This window comes from Carex rostrata, chromosome 6, assembly GCF_964058835.1.
Source record: "Carex rostrata chromosome 6, lpCarRost1.2, whole genome shotgun sequence".
In the NCBI taxonomy this organism is placed as follows: domain Eukaryota; kingdom Viridiplantae; phylum Streptophyta; class Magnoliopsida; order Poales; family Cyperaceae; genus Carex; species Carex rostrata.
Window position 1 is genome coordinate 3,854,028 of NC_135923.1, and position 16,765 is coordinate 3,870,792.

The following is a 16,765-nucleotide window of genomic DNA, read 5'->3' on the forward strand; positions in this document are numbered from 1 at the left end:
GTGCTATAAAATCCTGACATGTAACCTCCATGTTAAATTATAGATCTCATTATTTAATTAATATAGAAATAGAAATTTACTTATTTACAAAAATAGATAGATAACGGTAACGTGTACCTTCATTACTAAAATAGGAAATAGTACCAACGGCTAGTTTTGGAGCTTTGTAATTATAAATAGGAAATCTTGTAATAAGAAGAATACATTTTTTTCTCAATATAAATTTCTCTCTTCATTTTATACTATCTATCTCTAAAATTCAACATGGTATCAGAGCAACAGATCTGAAATACACCGCCCAAGTACCACATAAACTAGCAAAACTAGTCGGTACCAAAAAATAGCAAAAATCTGCAAAAATCAAAATGGCTCAAGAAGGGCAAGGGCAACAAAAGCTAACACATATTTTGCTCAATGGCCAAAACTATTTATCATGGGCAAAGGCTGCATATAGAGCTCTAAGTGGTCGGGAGGTGTTAGAATATATCACCGGCGAGACGAAAGAGCCAACGGTAGTAAATTCAGAAAATAAGACCGAAATTGAAAAAAAGGCAGCAAAAAATTGGAGAACAAAAAATGATAGAATCATAACCTTGCTCATGTTGTCAATGGAACCAACCGTAGCCGACCTCTTCGAGACGGCCGACACGGCGTATGAGTTGTGGGAAGCCGTAAAAACCATGTACGGGCAACAAAATAATTTTTCCCATATCTATCAACTTATGCAAGAAATCCAACAAGAAAAGCAAGGAACAAGAAGTAATACCGAGTACCTCGGTGCTCTTAAGAAGAAAAAGGCCGAACTTCGAACTTACCGGCCTCTAACCACAGATCTGACCACACTTCAGAAACGAGATGAAGAAGATGACATCTTTCAATACCTCGCCGGGTTAAATCCGAGCTATGAAGCGGTAAGGTCTCAAATCATGACTACGGTACCTCTTCCCTCTTATTCTCAAATTCAAAACTTAATTCAACAAGAGGAAAGTAGGAGGTCAGTCATGGGTGGTCTACAAATCACAAAATCTGAGGAACACGAGATTCGTGGTTTAGCCGTAAAAAACCCCAATTTCAATCAAAATCGACCAAATCAAAACAAAAATGAAAAATGCAATCACTGTAAAAGAGAGGGTCACACTCAAGATCGGTGTTGGTTTCTCTATCCGCATCTCAAACGTAAAAAAATTAGAGGAGAGAAAGGAGGAGATGGGCAAAATTGGGGAAGAAACGGTGGAAAAAATAAAACATACGCGGTTTCAAACGAAGAAGAAGGGGTCAATAGACTAACGGGTCCGAATCAAGTCGGATTGGGAACCCACATGTATCCAGGCGGACCCATTAGCCACTCTGGAGGATTCAGCGACCCAATGTTCAGACCCATTACAAATAGCGGACCCGTTACTGGTTATTTCGGACCCATTAGCCACTCTGGCGGATATGTTGATCATCTAGGCGAACCCAATAAACCAGGCGGACCCGTTAACTCAGTTTTTTTCGGAAACGGGTCAGGTCTAGCAGGTCAGTTCCCATATGGCGCTGGCGGGTCAGGGGCAGAATTGCACTGGCGGGTCAAGTTCAACCGGGTCAGGAGCTTATTATAGCGCTGGCGGGTCAATAAACGGGTCAGGAGGTGGATATGGCGCTGGGGATCAAGTGCAACAAGCTCTGGAGCATCTTTCTGCGCTGCTTGGGAGCCAAAACACCCCTAGTGCATGTGGTATTGCCTCTAACTCAAAAGATTTATTTTTTAACCAAATTATTATAGATAGTGGAGCAACCGACCATATGTTTGGTAACAAACAATTGTTATCAAATATAAACCCGACCAAGAATGATAAATTTGTCTTAGTTGCAAATGGCATGAAGGCCCCCAATAAATGGCATAGGGGAAATTAATTTATGTAACAAGTTAATTAAAAATGTTTTATACTTAGAAACATTTCCCATAAACTTACTTTCTATAAATAAATTAACACAAGAATTAAATTGTAATGCAATTTTCTCTTGTAAAAACGTCGTATTTCAGGACCGGGAAACCGGAGTCAAGATTGGTGAGGGATTTTTACAAAACGGACATTATTTATTGAACTCCAAGCAATTTAATTTGTGTGCTTCCGCAAAGACCGTTAATTTTGATCTATGGCACAAGAGACTTGGGCATCCATCCGACAAGACTTTAAGTAGTATTTTAGATTTTAAAAATTCAAATTATATGAATTGTGAAACATGTAAGTTAGCTAAGCAAACAAAGCTTCCTTTTGTACCTTCCTTTAGCAAAACTAAGTCTTTATTTGATTTAGTTCACTCCGATGTATGGGGACCGGCCCCAATTGATTCATATAATGGATTTAAGTATTTTGTTATTTTTATTGATGATTTCTCGAAAACTACTTGGTTGTATTTATTAAAATCTAAAGATGAAGTGTTTGGGTGTTTTTTTGAATTCTTATGTCTTATAGAAACTCAATTTAATGCCAAACTCAAAATTTTTAGATCGGATAATGGAACCGAATTTATAAATAACAAATTTTCAAACCTTTGTAGAGAAAAAGGAATCATACATCAAACAACTTGCATAAATACTCCGGAACAAAATGGAGTATCGGAAAGAAAAAATAGACATTTATTAGAAATGACACGAACTTTACTATTTCAAAATAATGTTCCTAAAATTTATTGGTCGGATGCCCTACTATGTGCCACACATTTAATTAATAGACTACCAAGTGTGGGTTTATGTAATAAAAGTCCGTTAGAAATCATCTACCAACAAAAAATTACATATGACCATTTAAGAATATTTGGTTGCACAAGTTTTGTGCATATCAAAAGAAAAGATAAACTTGATTTTGTGTCACAAAAAACTATATTTTTAGGATACTCATATTACAAAAAGGGTTATAAATGTTATGATCCAATTAACAAAAAATTATATCTTTCTAGAAATGTTACATTTTTTGAAAATGAGCCATACTTCAAAGAAAAAGTATTTGACCAAACAAATATAAACAACCACATTGTGATGCCTTACATGGATGACTTAAATTGTGAACCAACCAATATTTGTGAAAATGAAGTTAGTGAAATTAATAATAACACAAGTGAAGGTTTAGTACAAAATAATTTAGGAATTAGAAGGTCACCTAGGATACCAATACCATCAACTAGACTTAGAGATTATGAAACCTACACGGTTCAATACCCCATAGAAAATTTTGTTTCTTATAACAAAATTTCATCCGAATACCATACATTTCTCACTTGTGTTGAAAATAAATTAGAACCAAACAATTATCAAGACGCCATTGAAAATCCAATTTGGTGCAAAGCCATGAAAGAAGAACTTAATGCCTTAGAACAAAATGAAACTTGGAAAATAGTCCTCTTACCAAAAAATAAGAAACCGGTTGGATGTAAATGGGTATATAAAATCAAATATAATAGTGATGGTACCATAGAACGGTATAAGGCAATATTAGTTGCCAAAGGGTTTACACAAACCTATGGAATAGATTATAATGAAACCTTTGCATCGGTGGCAAAAATGAATACCGTTAGAATTTTATTCTCTATTGCCGTAAATAATGGTTGGGACCTTTACCAAATGGATGTTAAAAATGTTTTCCTTCAAGGAACACTTGAAGAGGAGGTCTATATGACATTACCACCCGGTCATAAATTGGAAAACAATTCTAACTTGGTATGTAGGCTAAATAAATCAATCTACGGATTGAAGCAATCTCCAAGGGCATGGTATGGCAAACTTAGCTCTTATTTAATTTCTTGTAATTTTAAGGTTAGTAATGCCGACCATTCTCTATTTACCAATTGTGATGAAACCAACACAACTCTAATTCTAGTATACGTAGATGACATTATAGTTACCGGAAACAATTTTGAACATATCCAAACAATCAAAAAACAATTAAAAGAAAATTTTGATATAAAAGATTTAGGATACCTCAAGTATTTTTTAGGAATAGAAGTGGCATTTTCAAATAAAGGACTTTTTATCTCACAAAGAAAATATACACTTGATTTATTAAAAGAAACCGGTAAACTAGGATGCAAACCGGCCTCTACCCCATTTGATTACAAACATAAATTGAATAGTGAAGATGGTGAACCAATAAAAGATATGAACCAATTTCAAAGACTTGTAGGAAAATTAATCTACCTAACGGTTACTCGTCCGGATATATCTTTTTCCATAAGCCAAATTAGTAAGTTCATGCACTCACCTAGAACACCACATTTAGAAGCTATAAATAGAATTTTGAGATATTTAAAAGGGAATCCCGGAAGGGGCATTTTGATGAAAAACAATAACTCTAACAACATATGTGGCTATTCCGATGCAGATTGGGCCGGAAGCTTCGATAGAAAATCGACAACCGGTTTTTGCACATTTGTAGGCGGAAATTTAGTCACATGGAAAAGCAAGAAACAAAATGTTGTGGCACGTTCAAGTGCCGAAGCGGAGTATCGTGCCATGGCATCAACCGCAAGCGAATTAACTTGGATTAAGCAACTTTTGTCAGACATGGGGTTTAAAACTCAAGAACCTATGAAAATGTTTTGTGATAACAACTCGGCATGACACATAGCATCAAATCCCGTGTTTCATGAGCGAACGAAACATATAGAAGTAGATTGCCACTTCATTAGAGAGAAAGTTCAAGCAAAAGAAATAGAAACACCGTATGTTAAAAGTGAAGATCAACTTGCGGATATTTTCACCAAAGGCTTGGACCCGAATCCATTTGAAAGGATTACTAGCAATCTAGGATTATATGATATATACATTCCTAGCTTGAGGGGGAGTGTTAAATTATAGATCTCATTATTTAATTAATATAGAAATAGAAATTTACTTATTTACAAAAATAGATAGATAACGGTAACGTGTACTTTCATTACTAAAATAGGAAATAGTACCAACGGCTAGTTTTGGAGCTTTGTAATTATAAATAGGAAATCTTGTAATAAGAAGAATACATTTTTTTTCTCAATATAAATTTCTCTCTTCATTTTATACTATCTATCTCTAAAATTCAACACTCCAGATGATTCTATAATTGAATGATCCTTATAGCGTGTGTGGACTGTGGCGCCTTGTTGCAAGTAAATTGCTTCATATATTGTTCAAGATTTGAATTTAAGCGTCAATTTCATTCCTCCCATCTCTCATCTCTCTCTCTCTCTTTCAAGCGTCTGAGTGTGTGCAGAAAACTAAAAGTTGAGACTTGTCAAAAACTAAAAGTCGATCATACAAAAAAGAAAAAAAAACAATCAAACTCATAAGCAACAGAACAGAGAGAATAGAGGAAAAAATTTAAGAAAAATTAAAAAAAGCCATAATCTCACAAACAACAAAACACAGGAATGAAGGAAGTTCTTAGAACAGATTCTTATTCAAACCACAAAGGTAAATCATTCAAAAAATGACGAAATTAATGGTACAAATCATTTGTTATATCTAATTGGCAATTGGCTCTTGCTGGTCAAACCGTGGGAGTGCATTTCCAAGCTCTATTACAACAACACTCATATTTGGTCTTTGTGCACCAGGTGACACACATCGTTGTGCGAGCCTTGCCACATTCTCTACGGCCTCCATACTGAATCCCACTGGCACAGGCAGCCTTGTATCCAACACTTCCATTAACCTTCCTTCAGCAATTTTCGGAGCTGCAGAAGTGGCCAAGCTCGTGTCATTAAGTAAATTATACGCCGTTTTGCCAGTAACCACCTCCAACATTACCACCCCAAAGCTATACACGTCGGTTTGTTGACTTACAAATGGGTTATCGGTATCATAGCTATCTGGGTCCACATACCCGACTGTCCCAGTCACACCGGCAATATCAACACGGTCTTCCCCTCCATCGGGCCCAGTCACAGCAAGCCCAAAATCTGAGATTTTGGCAACCCAATTTTCACCTAGCAGTATGTTTGCTGATTTGATATCACGGTGTATGACTCGTGGTACGCAATCCCGGTGCAGGTATTCAATTCCTCTTGCTACATCAAGCAGGACCTTAATTCTCAGTCTCCAAGAATCGAAAATCGCGTTTCTTGGCGATTGAAGGAGCTGCTCCAGATCTCTGTTTTCCATGTATTCAAAGACACAAATACGCTCATTGTTTTCTGTGCAGTAACCGATGAGGCTCACCACATTCTCATGGCGGGCTGTGGCTTGTGTATGCACCTCATTTTGGAACACTGCATCCAAATCTGGAATGCTGGTGTTACCGCGCTTCACTGCCACATGTTGACCATCAGGAAGCTGCCCGTGGTACACATAACCATAGCCCCCGACACCCCTCCGTTCATCCAGGGAGAAATTATTGGTTGCATCGTTGAGCTCGTTGAAGCTGAATACCCGCACATTGTCCATTACTGGGAAAATGGGCCCACGGGGATTGCGGGGAACACGCAAGTTATTTTTTCTTAACTTAGAAGCCATCGATTTTCTTTGATTCTTGGAAAAACAGAGAGGAGTCTTGCTCTTGGAGTTCTTTGAAGATGGAAATTGCCAAATTAATTAAGGGAGTGGCGGGGAGAAATGAAATGTAGTAATTATTTTAGGTGCACCTTTTCTACTTAACTTCACTAATGTGACGTGTAAATGGACCTCTGTTGGTGAGTTTCCGATCTTCCTTATTTTGCTTGGTTTTAGTAAACTTAAGTAAAGTATAGAAGTACATTAAAACTGCACATTTTAACTTAACTAGTGTTATTACTAACTACGCGTCACAAGTTTACAGCTCTTAACTAAATGCTTACGTGGAATTCCTTTATTCGAGCTGATAAGGCTGCTTGGTTAAATAGTAAACTATTACTGTAAAGTTCCGTAACATCTGTAAGTGTATGAAGCTACATAAATGTGCAACGGAGCAACTCTTTGAAGGAAAGATGTTTGCCTTCTTGATTCTTGCTTGAGCAAAAGTGTATCTGTAAGAGGAGAAAAAATGGGCAATGGTTTGACCTCTTTTCAAGGTCAATTTTCTGTTTTAATTATATAGTGTTAAAAATAAGATGTTTCTCAATTACTAACAAGGTGCCACGTGTTGAAATGGATGAACATAATCGACCAATATATAGCAATAAAGGTGAACCAATCTATAATCGATTTAAATAATATTTCCATCTTTTATTATCTTACATCAAAGAGTAATGAAATATCGTACGAGATTATTTAATTTAACACTAAGATGAAATAACTATCATATTGTCTAATATAGATGATGATTAGATTCTTGTTAGAGATAAAAATAAAAAATAAAAAAATTGACATAGATGAAAAATTGAATATTGGAGGCGAGCCTTTGATACCAATTTTTTTCCATTTTCAACTCTAAACGTTGCTAAAATCTTAATCCGGCAACATCGTTGCATACAAGACAGGTCAGGTCTCCTATTTAAATGAAAACGAGTCGTTTGGAAAAGCAATGTACAGAAACACAGATGTTCAGCAATTAATTGACTATCACTTGAGTAAAATCTTGATCTTACAATAATTCATTGCATGTTCTTGTTAAAATATCATCCAATAAAAATAAATACTTCACGATAAAACTAGTAAATATTATGGCAATATAAAATTATCAAAAAAGCACAATCAAACCTCCACTAGTAATTTGTCTGATTATTCTATCATACTCATATTCAAAATCTAAAAAAGTAATATGCCTGACATCCTAGCAGATAAAACAGCAAACCATAGCAACATAGCACTGGTCGTTGCCCCCATACAAAAGCACGTACCAATCCAAATAAACTTAGATTCAACATTCTAAATTCAAATCCAACAGCTGATGACTTCTACAACAATAACACAAACATATAGACTAGCTCCATTTTACAACGATACAAAGTAGACCTGATTATGAAATAAATATGCCCCTGCATCGCCACCACCATTTAGAAATGTAAGTGCTACTCCTGTTTTTCCTGGAGAAAGAACACAAATTATACCAAGAGAACAAAAGAAAATTAATCATTGACAACAAAAGGCTATAAAAAATAGTGTATCTACCTCAGGAGCAGGGCTCTTGCTCTTGCTAGGGCTTCGCCTCTTGGGAGGGCTTTTGCTTGTAGGTTTTCCATTAGGAGGCTGCATAACAGTAGATTAGGACACTCTCTCTCTCTCAGACAAAAATTATCAAGGCAAAAAAGAAAAATTCCATGTTCTAAGAATATGTAGGGCCAAATTTCGAGATTATGTATTTCCCCCTCTTAAATTCATAATGTCAACATTACCCTTCTAAATTTCCAAAACTCACAAATTTATTCAATATATTGACTTTCCTATTAAAACTCATTTTACCCTTTATTAAAAAAAAAAAAAAAGTAGCATGTTTAAGAGAAATATTTAGTCTTCTAATTGACCGGTTTTGAGAGTAAATTGTTTATTTTCTTACTTGTGACACACACCATATGCCTAAAGGTTACTGAAAATATATGTAATACTAGATATACGAAAAATACAAGTACACTGAACTGCATATGCACCAGAACAATATTTCCAGAATTAATGCAAGTGTATGACCATTTTAAACATGTATAATTATTTAATGAAAGAGAAACGAACACTTACAGAAGCAACAGGGGATTTGGATCGAGAACGAGATCTGCAAAAATTTCATGAAAGAATATGAATTTCAATGTCCAGCTCCAAAATTCCTATGCTTTTTTTTTAATCTTGTAAACATCTTTGTTCCAACTGAGAGCCTTTATGCTCCTCCAAGCAGATTAGCCAAATAAATAAACAACACAAAAAATCCACTCAGTAGCATCCATTTCTCTTTACTTTGTATAAAACAAGAACTTGAGAACTGTGTTGCACAGATACCGTACAGGGTTCAGATGGTACACAAATAATGATTTACACAATATGTTTAATATTGAAACCAAAGGCAATACGTTATCTGGTACAGATACAAGGTAGTATTTGTGCAACATAGGATGAGGGCAAGAGAATTTCAATTTGATTGTACCAGTTTGGATCCCACCATGCAATCCAGGTCCCACTAAGCAAAATTGACTCCTTATGACCAGTAAGCCCAAGAATCCAGCTTTGTATGATCCAATCCAATCCAATCCAATCCAAATCATGCCAATTTTGAGCTCTCAATAAACCAAACCAATCAGAGAAGGCCCATAAAGCCCAATAAGTCCAAAATTGCAACCATCAAGAGATCCTACTATGCAATTCCCAGATTGCCGCTTATGAGACTGATCTAAAAAGAAACAATAAGAGAACCTTGATAAACCAAAATGATTGATTACCAAAGGAACTTTCTTCATTTTCTTGTTCTTTCTTGCCACTTTCAAAGAAAGCATTTATCTGTTCTTTTTTATCTCCCCTGAACCCAACACCAAGCTAAGAGAACCATTTACCATGAAAAGAAAATATTTACCTGGATGGAGAACGGGAGTAAGGAGATCTTGATCGGGAAACAGAACGGCGCGTCGACTTCCCTTTTGGAGACTTGCTGCTCGTAAAATAATAGCTATTATGAATATGTGTACATCTACTTTACAGAGGGATAAAAAGAAAAAGAAAAAGAAAAAACACAGTACCTGTGGCTCCTGCTGCGGCTGTAGCTACGGCTACGGCTTCTGCTCCTAGAATAGGAGCGGCTACGGCTTCTTCCCCTTTTCGCGTACTCCTTCACCTATTTCCATAATAACATCCATTTCAATAATAATATCAGGCAAACTTTTGTTAACAGTTAAAGAACCCATAGGAACAGGAAAATGAAATGGCTATAATACTGAGTCTGTATTCTCTGAGATACCTCATATTTTCAGTTTATCTAAAGCAAGGTCAATTTTTTCCGGTGCCTATTTGGAATGCAGGGGGGCAGTATTATTGTGCTTTGAGAATCATGCAGAAAGGATTTGAACAGTCCAGATTTTCCACAGATCAACTCAAATTTTGAGATTATCCCAGGGGATGTGAATTCTATGTTACTCATCTAATGAATTTCAGGAGGCTCCAGAGCCTGATGGCACAAGAATAAGCAAATTTCTCTCGTAGGAAGGTACTGATTAGATGTATTCACAAACCAGATAATAAAAATCATTCGTTAAGCAAAAAGAGAACGGGAGATAACAGTTACCCTTATGTAGCCGCGTGAAAATGCATTCTTAAATTCAGAGTCATCGAGCTTCTTTATCTGAAAATAATCCAAGGAAAAGAAAGGAAAAGAAAATGTTAAAAGAAATCCAAAGGGCAACATTAACAAAAGGTTAATTCTAATAAAGATTAAAAAAACAAAAATAAAGAGTAAATAGCATACCGCATACTTCATGTCATCGTAGTTTGTGTAGTCCACAATTCCAACTGTACCTACAAAATAGTAAGATTAAACTAGCCCAAGTGAATCAAGAAACCAAAAGTATTTCAGAAGCGCATGACATCAAAGCAATTGCCCGTCAACCACAGACGACATAAAGAATGGTAAGCCAATTGTTCTACAAAAAAAAAACTTATCTTTTGAAAAATCTAACAATAAAACACAAACACAAACTGGAATCAGGGAAACAAAGATGTTCAATGCAAAAGAATTGATGTCAAATGTGCATTGAGGAGGCAAATTATCTCTTAATTAACTAAAACTCACCTCCGCTCTCACGAAACACGTCAGAGAAAGCAACATCACCAGCTTTTCGCATATGGTCCTAAGAATAACAAAGTACTTATCAGAACAATAAAGGTACTTATCAGAACTACTCTATAACAAGCATACAAAAATACAGCTTTACTATTGCACAACAGCACAGACCTTGAGGTCTTGCCACGATGCCGAAGAAGGCAAGCCAGTCACCATAACTGCACAAATTATTAAAAAAAAAAGAGAGAGAGCCATAAATCTTTCAAACAAACTAACATCCAATATGATACGTCTAGTATTAACTTCAACAGAGTGCATACCACGAAATTCTGAGTGCTTTGAGATGAAAGGACGGCCTCGGGTGCTATTATAACTGCTCGGTCGGCCACCGCCACGGTCACCGCGGTCACCACGGTCGCCACCACGAGATGAAGGATGGGCCCTCCCACCATGTGCCATTTCAACCTGAAATTTAGCCAATAAAAATTAATATTTAACAGCAAGAGTAAGAGTAAGGCTATGGTACTATACATAGCACGTATTGGTGCGTACTATGGATCAATATCTTTATTTTCAAAGTTCAAACAGTCGATCTATACCTTTCAACATGATCCCCATACGAAAATGTACTTGCAAACTAAATTTTACATTTTCAAGAATTTGTTCACTATTTTCTATACAAAATCACAACTACTTTTCAATGGTCTAGAATTTTTAGAACTGGTGATTTTCTACCTAACTAAAAGAATAGTACAAAAATTGTAAAAAAATGTCAAATTTGATCTACAAGAACATTTAGCATGTTCAATGGTTACAGATCCATAGTACGGACCTATCCACGCTATACATAGTACCATAGCCTCACTCTAACAGGAAAAAGGAATAACTGTGGACCTGCCAAAAGCTGTCAATATGGTTTACGTACCCTTAATCTTACACCATCAAAATTGTAGCCATCTCGACCTTGCACGGCATCCTCAGCATCGCGCTCGTCTTCAAACTATAGTAAATATAGACATGCACATTAGACAAGTGGAATTTATGATATAATAATATCCCTGATCAACCTATTGTCTGTGATTAATTATCGTATGATACGGCTACAATTCGGTTTAACACGTAATTAATTAGCAATAGAGAGGCCTTTGTAAATTATTCAAATTATTAACTTAGTAATTGTAAATTGTTAAACTGTAGCTCCAGAAATATAGAGCTGAATCGTGTATATATGTGTTTGCCATTATTGTTGTAATTTTATTTGCAAAATGATTGGAAGAAAGTGGAAGAATTCAGAAAAGAAAGAAGCTCACATAGAGCACATCTTATTTTATCTGATAATTATACTGGCTGAAATTCATTCTATCTTATTTTGAGATTAAGATAGCAAATATATATTTCATTTTTATTTCATCAGCATTTTTTGTTAACTAGAATTAAAAAAAATACCTCAACAAAAGCATAGCCAGGTGGCCTTGGAGGAATTTTCAAATCAATAACAACGATTGGTCCAAACTGCAAACAGTCAAAAGATTAATATCAGCTTGTATGCTTTTTAAACATATTGTTAACCTTCCCTGATTAATAATAAATGAACTCTTTCCATATCTAACTTGAGGTGAAATTTGACAAAGAAGATGCACAAGGGATCACACGTACCGGCCACAGAGTTATTTGATCGAGTAAAAATAAAAAAGGTCAGTGCAGTTTAGTCATCTTTATTTAAGAGTATTTGTCACTCGAATTACACAGTGCGTTATAACTTGTACATAATAACCCAAAGCATTAGATAAAACTGGAATTGCTTAAAAGTGTCAGTTGTCTTTTGGTAAATGTGTTGCATAACCCAAATCAAAAATCAAATAAAAAAATACAAGGATTTAAAGGTATCTATAATAATACTAATGAGTGCATGAGAAAACAGACCTTGAAGAAGAGATCCTCCACCTCTCTCTCCCTAATGTCTCCAGGCAGGTTGCCCACATAAATTGTTCTACTCAATCTCCTACTCATTTTTCTACACAGTAAAAATACAATACGAGATTAATACGAAGTTTCTTTTTGCTATATCTCCTACTCATTTTGCATAACAGTACCAGGTACTGACAGACTTCCTACTTCTATAATTTTCTTGGCTGTGTAACTGTGTTCAAGGATCAATTAAAGGCTCAATTAGGCCTCAAATTTCATCAACAGTCCCGAGTAATGCACGCTGTATAAAGCAGTAACAAAGTACACTGTAAATAAATAATCTCAATCGATATATCATCTAGTCAGAACTCGTAAAACAGGAACTAGGGTTTCCACCAAACCTTTCAAAAACAAGGGAGGAAGGACGAAGAGGAAGATCTTGGTTGAGAAAGAGAGAGAGAGAGAGAGAACGGGGCTCGGATTTTACTAACCTCGAATTAGGGTTTCGCGAATTGGGGAACTCGTGCGGATGAGATAAGCTGGGGCGAGTGACCTAGGGGTTGATATAAGAGATGAAGGTTTGCAAATAAACGAGGATGGTTTTGCTTTAAGATTTGTGCTTTTGATCAGCTTTATCTTTAAATGGGCCTTTTGAAGTTTTATCTTTAAATGGGCCTATTGAAGTTTTTTTATTAAATGGGCCTTTAAAAAACTTCAAAAGGCCCAACACAATACTGGTCCCGCCCTAAGAAGTTGCCAAGGCCCACGGACATTTGCTCTAATCCTTTAATACAGCATTTCATTTATCCAAATTTAAATCACTAACATTAATTTAATCCAAATTATTATCCGGTATTGTACACAGAAGTTTAAAACTCATATTGTTCTTTAATTGTAGCACGAATCTCAAAACGGACCTCCCATATTTAAATAGGTATCGGATTCTAATCGTTCGGTTGGAAGTTAATCTTAGTTCATTGGACCAATTCATTGAAAAGTTCTGATTGATTGTCTTAACTTTAAAAATAAAAATATAGATTCATATTATGAACTTGCGCACGCATTGCAAAGCACCATAGCCTTGCTCAACAAAAATAATATTTAAGTTGAAGATATTAGTATAATTATTAATGAATATCTAACCACCATTGTCAACAAATCAATTATCAAGTTTGGTTTTCCAAACACTAAACCTACGAAAATAGCTTTCAAGGGGGGACCATAATTGAAAAATATCAACATTTAATTAAGGCTGTCTGGTCCTGTGCCTCTGAAATGAAAGCTTGCCAGTAACGGAGAAGTGTAATAATTGCACTGTAGTACTAGTACTTACTGTACAGTATCCCTGAAAAGTAAATGCATCGCCAGTTCTTCAGTTCTTCTCTTCAGTGTAATAATGGCACGCTTGTCTAGTTGTCTGTTATCACGGAGAAAATTCATATCATCTAAGCACTTTACCCTTTGAAATTGAATTCAATTGCTCGGAATTGAATTGACCCGAATTCAAACTGAATCCCGAATTCAACTCTTTTGGAGTAGATGAATGGCGTGAACAATCCAAGCGAGGTGTGTTTGGATGCACTAGAGAATAGCGAGAATAGCTACTGTTGAGAATAGTAAATTAAGAATAGCGAGAACAGCTATTATTTAAGAATAGCGCTAACTCAAAGCTATTCGGAAGTTGTTTGAATTGAACATTTAGAATAGCTACTGTAGGGATTGAAGCTTTGAGAGAGTTCATTTGTTATTCCATGTTTTTGTAGGAATAGCGAGAACAGCGCTATTCTCGCTGTTCCTGAGTATGTTTGGATGGATCGGAACAGCGCTATTCTCGCTGTTCTCGCTATTCTCGCTGTATCCAAACATAATAGACAGCTTTGAGATTTCAGCCGAGTGATTCGGATTTTGATTCAGCGAACGAATGATGTGAGCAGTCCGAATGTGTTGGTTGTTCCTCTTCGTCCCCGTTCTTTCTCTTTAATGAAGGATTTTCATCTCTCTTTGGTGCATAGTCTTAGAGACATTAAATTTCATATCTCGTAGATTAATATGTTGTGTAGAGTAATCATGCAATCATGTAATATATTTAGGATGAGCTGCTTATTTTTAATGGAATAGACAGCTTGGAGATTTTCTTTCTCAGAAATAGTGAGGATTGAATCAAAACCTTCGTGCATATAAGTTGACCGCAACTTTAGTTTGGTCATCCCTTTGAAAAAAAAAAAAAAAGGAGAGGGAGATGGGGGTTAAATCTTTGATTTGGTCAACATTTGAATTTTCAGTATAAAATGTCACGAATAATGTAAAATGACTCACATTCACATCAAGAAAAATTTATATAATTAATTCTTATTCATTATGACTATGTGCTATTAAAAATTACATTATCTTGACCATAACCAATAAATTGAAATACAAACACTAAAAAATCCTCAATGCAGGTATATATATTTTTAGAAATTCTTCGCGTAAGGAAAAACAGAGATAAAATAACATAATTTTTAAGTTGGAGTTACTATGGTTTCGATTTCACATGTCAGACAGTCCATCTAAATTACTCAATATAATTTTTATTTGAAGATGTATCCGTAGATCAAATTTTATAATTTTTAGATTTTTTTTTTAAATAAGTAGAAGATCACTACTTTTAAATAAACCAAGTGATTTTCTTACCTATCTAAAATATAGTAAAAGAATTATAAAAATATATAAAAGTTGATTTATATGTGTACATTTTTACACAGAGGTCATGTTAAATAGTTTAGATTGATTGTTTGATACTTTGAAATAAAAAATATTAATTCACAATACAAATCAATATGAACTATATAATATCATAGTCTCACTCAAAATGCAACATTAATATGAAAGTCTCACTAATTGCTATATATTCATTAAATTCCAAACTAAATTGAATTGAAGGGAAATTTAAAGTCAATTTCTGTCTGCAACTGTTGTTACAGAGAATAATTGAACCTTTCCAACCGAAAGACAAAGGAAAGAGAGGTGAACTACACTTGATTATGCCACAGTATATCTACAAACTTTTCATGGTAAAACATTCCATTCCATTGTTTCACCCTGTTTGGATGTTGGATGGAGAGTAGAGTAAGGAACGGGAGGTGAATAATAGAAGAGAATGGAATGGAATAGAAATGAATATTAACATATTTAATTTTTTTTGTATTTGAATGATTAATGGAAAGAATAAATTTAAATTTTCTTTCTGTTTTATTTTTTATTTCTTGTTTGCTTGATTAAAATTTAGAAGAGTAATGATAAATTAATTGGCTGCTGTATAATTGTGATAAAAAAAATTGTACGAGAATTATATTAGTATGATATATAGGATTGGATATTTGTGTTATTTTTAAAAAAAATATTTACAACAAAATTACATCCTAAATTGAGAGAGAAATCAATTATATTTACAAGATTAAACTTTTCACCTCCAACATAATTTTATCAGTCAAACAAAAAGAAAGAAAGATGAACTACACTTGACCATGCCACATTATATCTACAAACTTTTCATGGTAAAACATTCCATCAATTGTTTAATTTCTGTCATATATTAGCATCTATTTGGCGCCGTGTGAATTTCCACATATTTATTTTGCTCTTTGGAAGGACATTTACTGGAATTACATAATCTTGTCATCTACTCTTTATTAGACAATGACAGGAGAATAGATAATTAGAGAGTCAGTACGTAGGATAAGACTTGTAGAAAAAAAAAAGATGGTATTAGAATAATTCTCAATGTGGCTAAATGAACTCCATTTGAACCATGACTTTCTAAAATGCATTTTTTTCCATATAATTTTTACTTTTGTAAATTCTACTATGAATTAAACAGAGACCGTTAATATTACAGAATCATTAAATATTATAACAAAATCTATAATATTTATAGTTTCTGGCTTTCTGCAAGTTTTACTTCAATGTAGCAAATTGGATCTGATGGGCTTGATAATCTGTCCGTTGCGCTTTAAAAACATTACTTTAAAATTCGTGCATGGTCCGCTCAAATATACATGAGCACAAATTTTAAAGCACATCAAACAGATACCAAGTCCATCAGACCTAAATTTGATTCCAATAGTCATCGGACTCGAGTCTTTTTCCTACCTTAATACCCTTGCAAGCACTATAATTGTAAAAAAAATATATATATATATAAATTTGGTTTATTTTAATATTTTTTGTACAAAATATTCGCGAGTTCAAAC

At 34.7% G+C, this 16,765-nt stretch overlaps 2 protein-coding genes across 10 annotated transcripts; both read right to left on the reverse strand.

Moving 5' to 3' along the window:
- Positions 1-5,479: 5,479 nt before the first annotated feature.
- LOC144555291 (putative serine/threonine-protein kinase-like protein CCR3) lies at positions 5,480-6,469 on the reverse strand. Its single transcript, XM_078303581.1, has one exon. It carries the CDS (start codon positions 6,467-6,469, stop codon positions 5,480-5,482), a length of 990 nt encoding a protein of 329 aa, XP_078159707.1.
- Positions 6,470-7,585: 1,116 nt separating this feature from the next.
- LOC144555107 (serine/arginine-rich splicing factor SR30-like) lies at positions 7,586-13,144 on the reverse strand. 9 transcript variants are annotated; one of them, XR_013511978.1, is made up of 15 exons: positions 13,025-13,144; positions 12,549-12,639; positions 12,072-12,137; positions 11,551-11,625; positions 10,946-11,090; positions 10,797-10,843; positions 10,635-10,692; positions 10,311-10,354; positions 10,131-10,187; positions 9,589-9,683; positions 9,426-9,500; positions 9,003-9,245; positions 8,603-8,636; positions 8,042-8,119; positions 7,586-7,956 (listed from the first exon to the last, which is right to left on the reverse strand). XR_013511978.1 is itself a non-coding variant. In XM_078303328.1 (14 exons), exons 2-14 carry the CDS (start codon positions 12,633-12,635, stop codon positions 7,942-7,944), a joined length of 876 nt encoding a protein of 291 aa, XP_078159454.1. In that variant the 5' UTR covers positions 12,636-12,639; positions 13,025-13,144; the 3' UTR covers positions 7,586-7,941. The 9 variants fall into 9 exon arrangements, 4 of the variants coding, with proteins under 4 accessions (XP_078159454.1, XP_078159453.1, XP_078159455.1 ...); XR_013511976.1 differs by having other exon boundaries at positions 10,311-10,360; XR_013511977.1 differs by having other exon boundaries at positions 8,603-9,245.
- Between the last annotated feature and the right edge of the window lie 3,621 nt (positions 13,145-16,765).

Excerpts from the sequence above, each read along its gene's own strand:
- LOC144555291 (XM_078303581.1), bottom strand. The coding sequence starts at position 6,469 with ATGGCTTCTAAGTTAAGAAAAAATAACTTGCGTGTTCCCCGCAATCCC.
- LOC144555107 (XM_078303327.1), bottom strand. The coding sequence starts at position 12,635 with ATGAGTAGGAGATTGAGTAGAACAATTTATGTGGGCAACCTGCCTGGA. Across the intron at positions 12,138-12,548 it reads TGGAGGATCTCTTCTTCAAG|TTTGGACCAATCGTTGTTAT; the intron begins GTCTGTTTTCTC and ends GACTGTTTGCAG. Across the intron at positions 11,626-12,071 it reads CTGGCTATGCTTTTGTTGAG|TTTGAAGACGAGCGCGATGC; the intron begins GTATTTTTTTTA and ends TATTTACTATAG.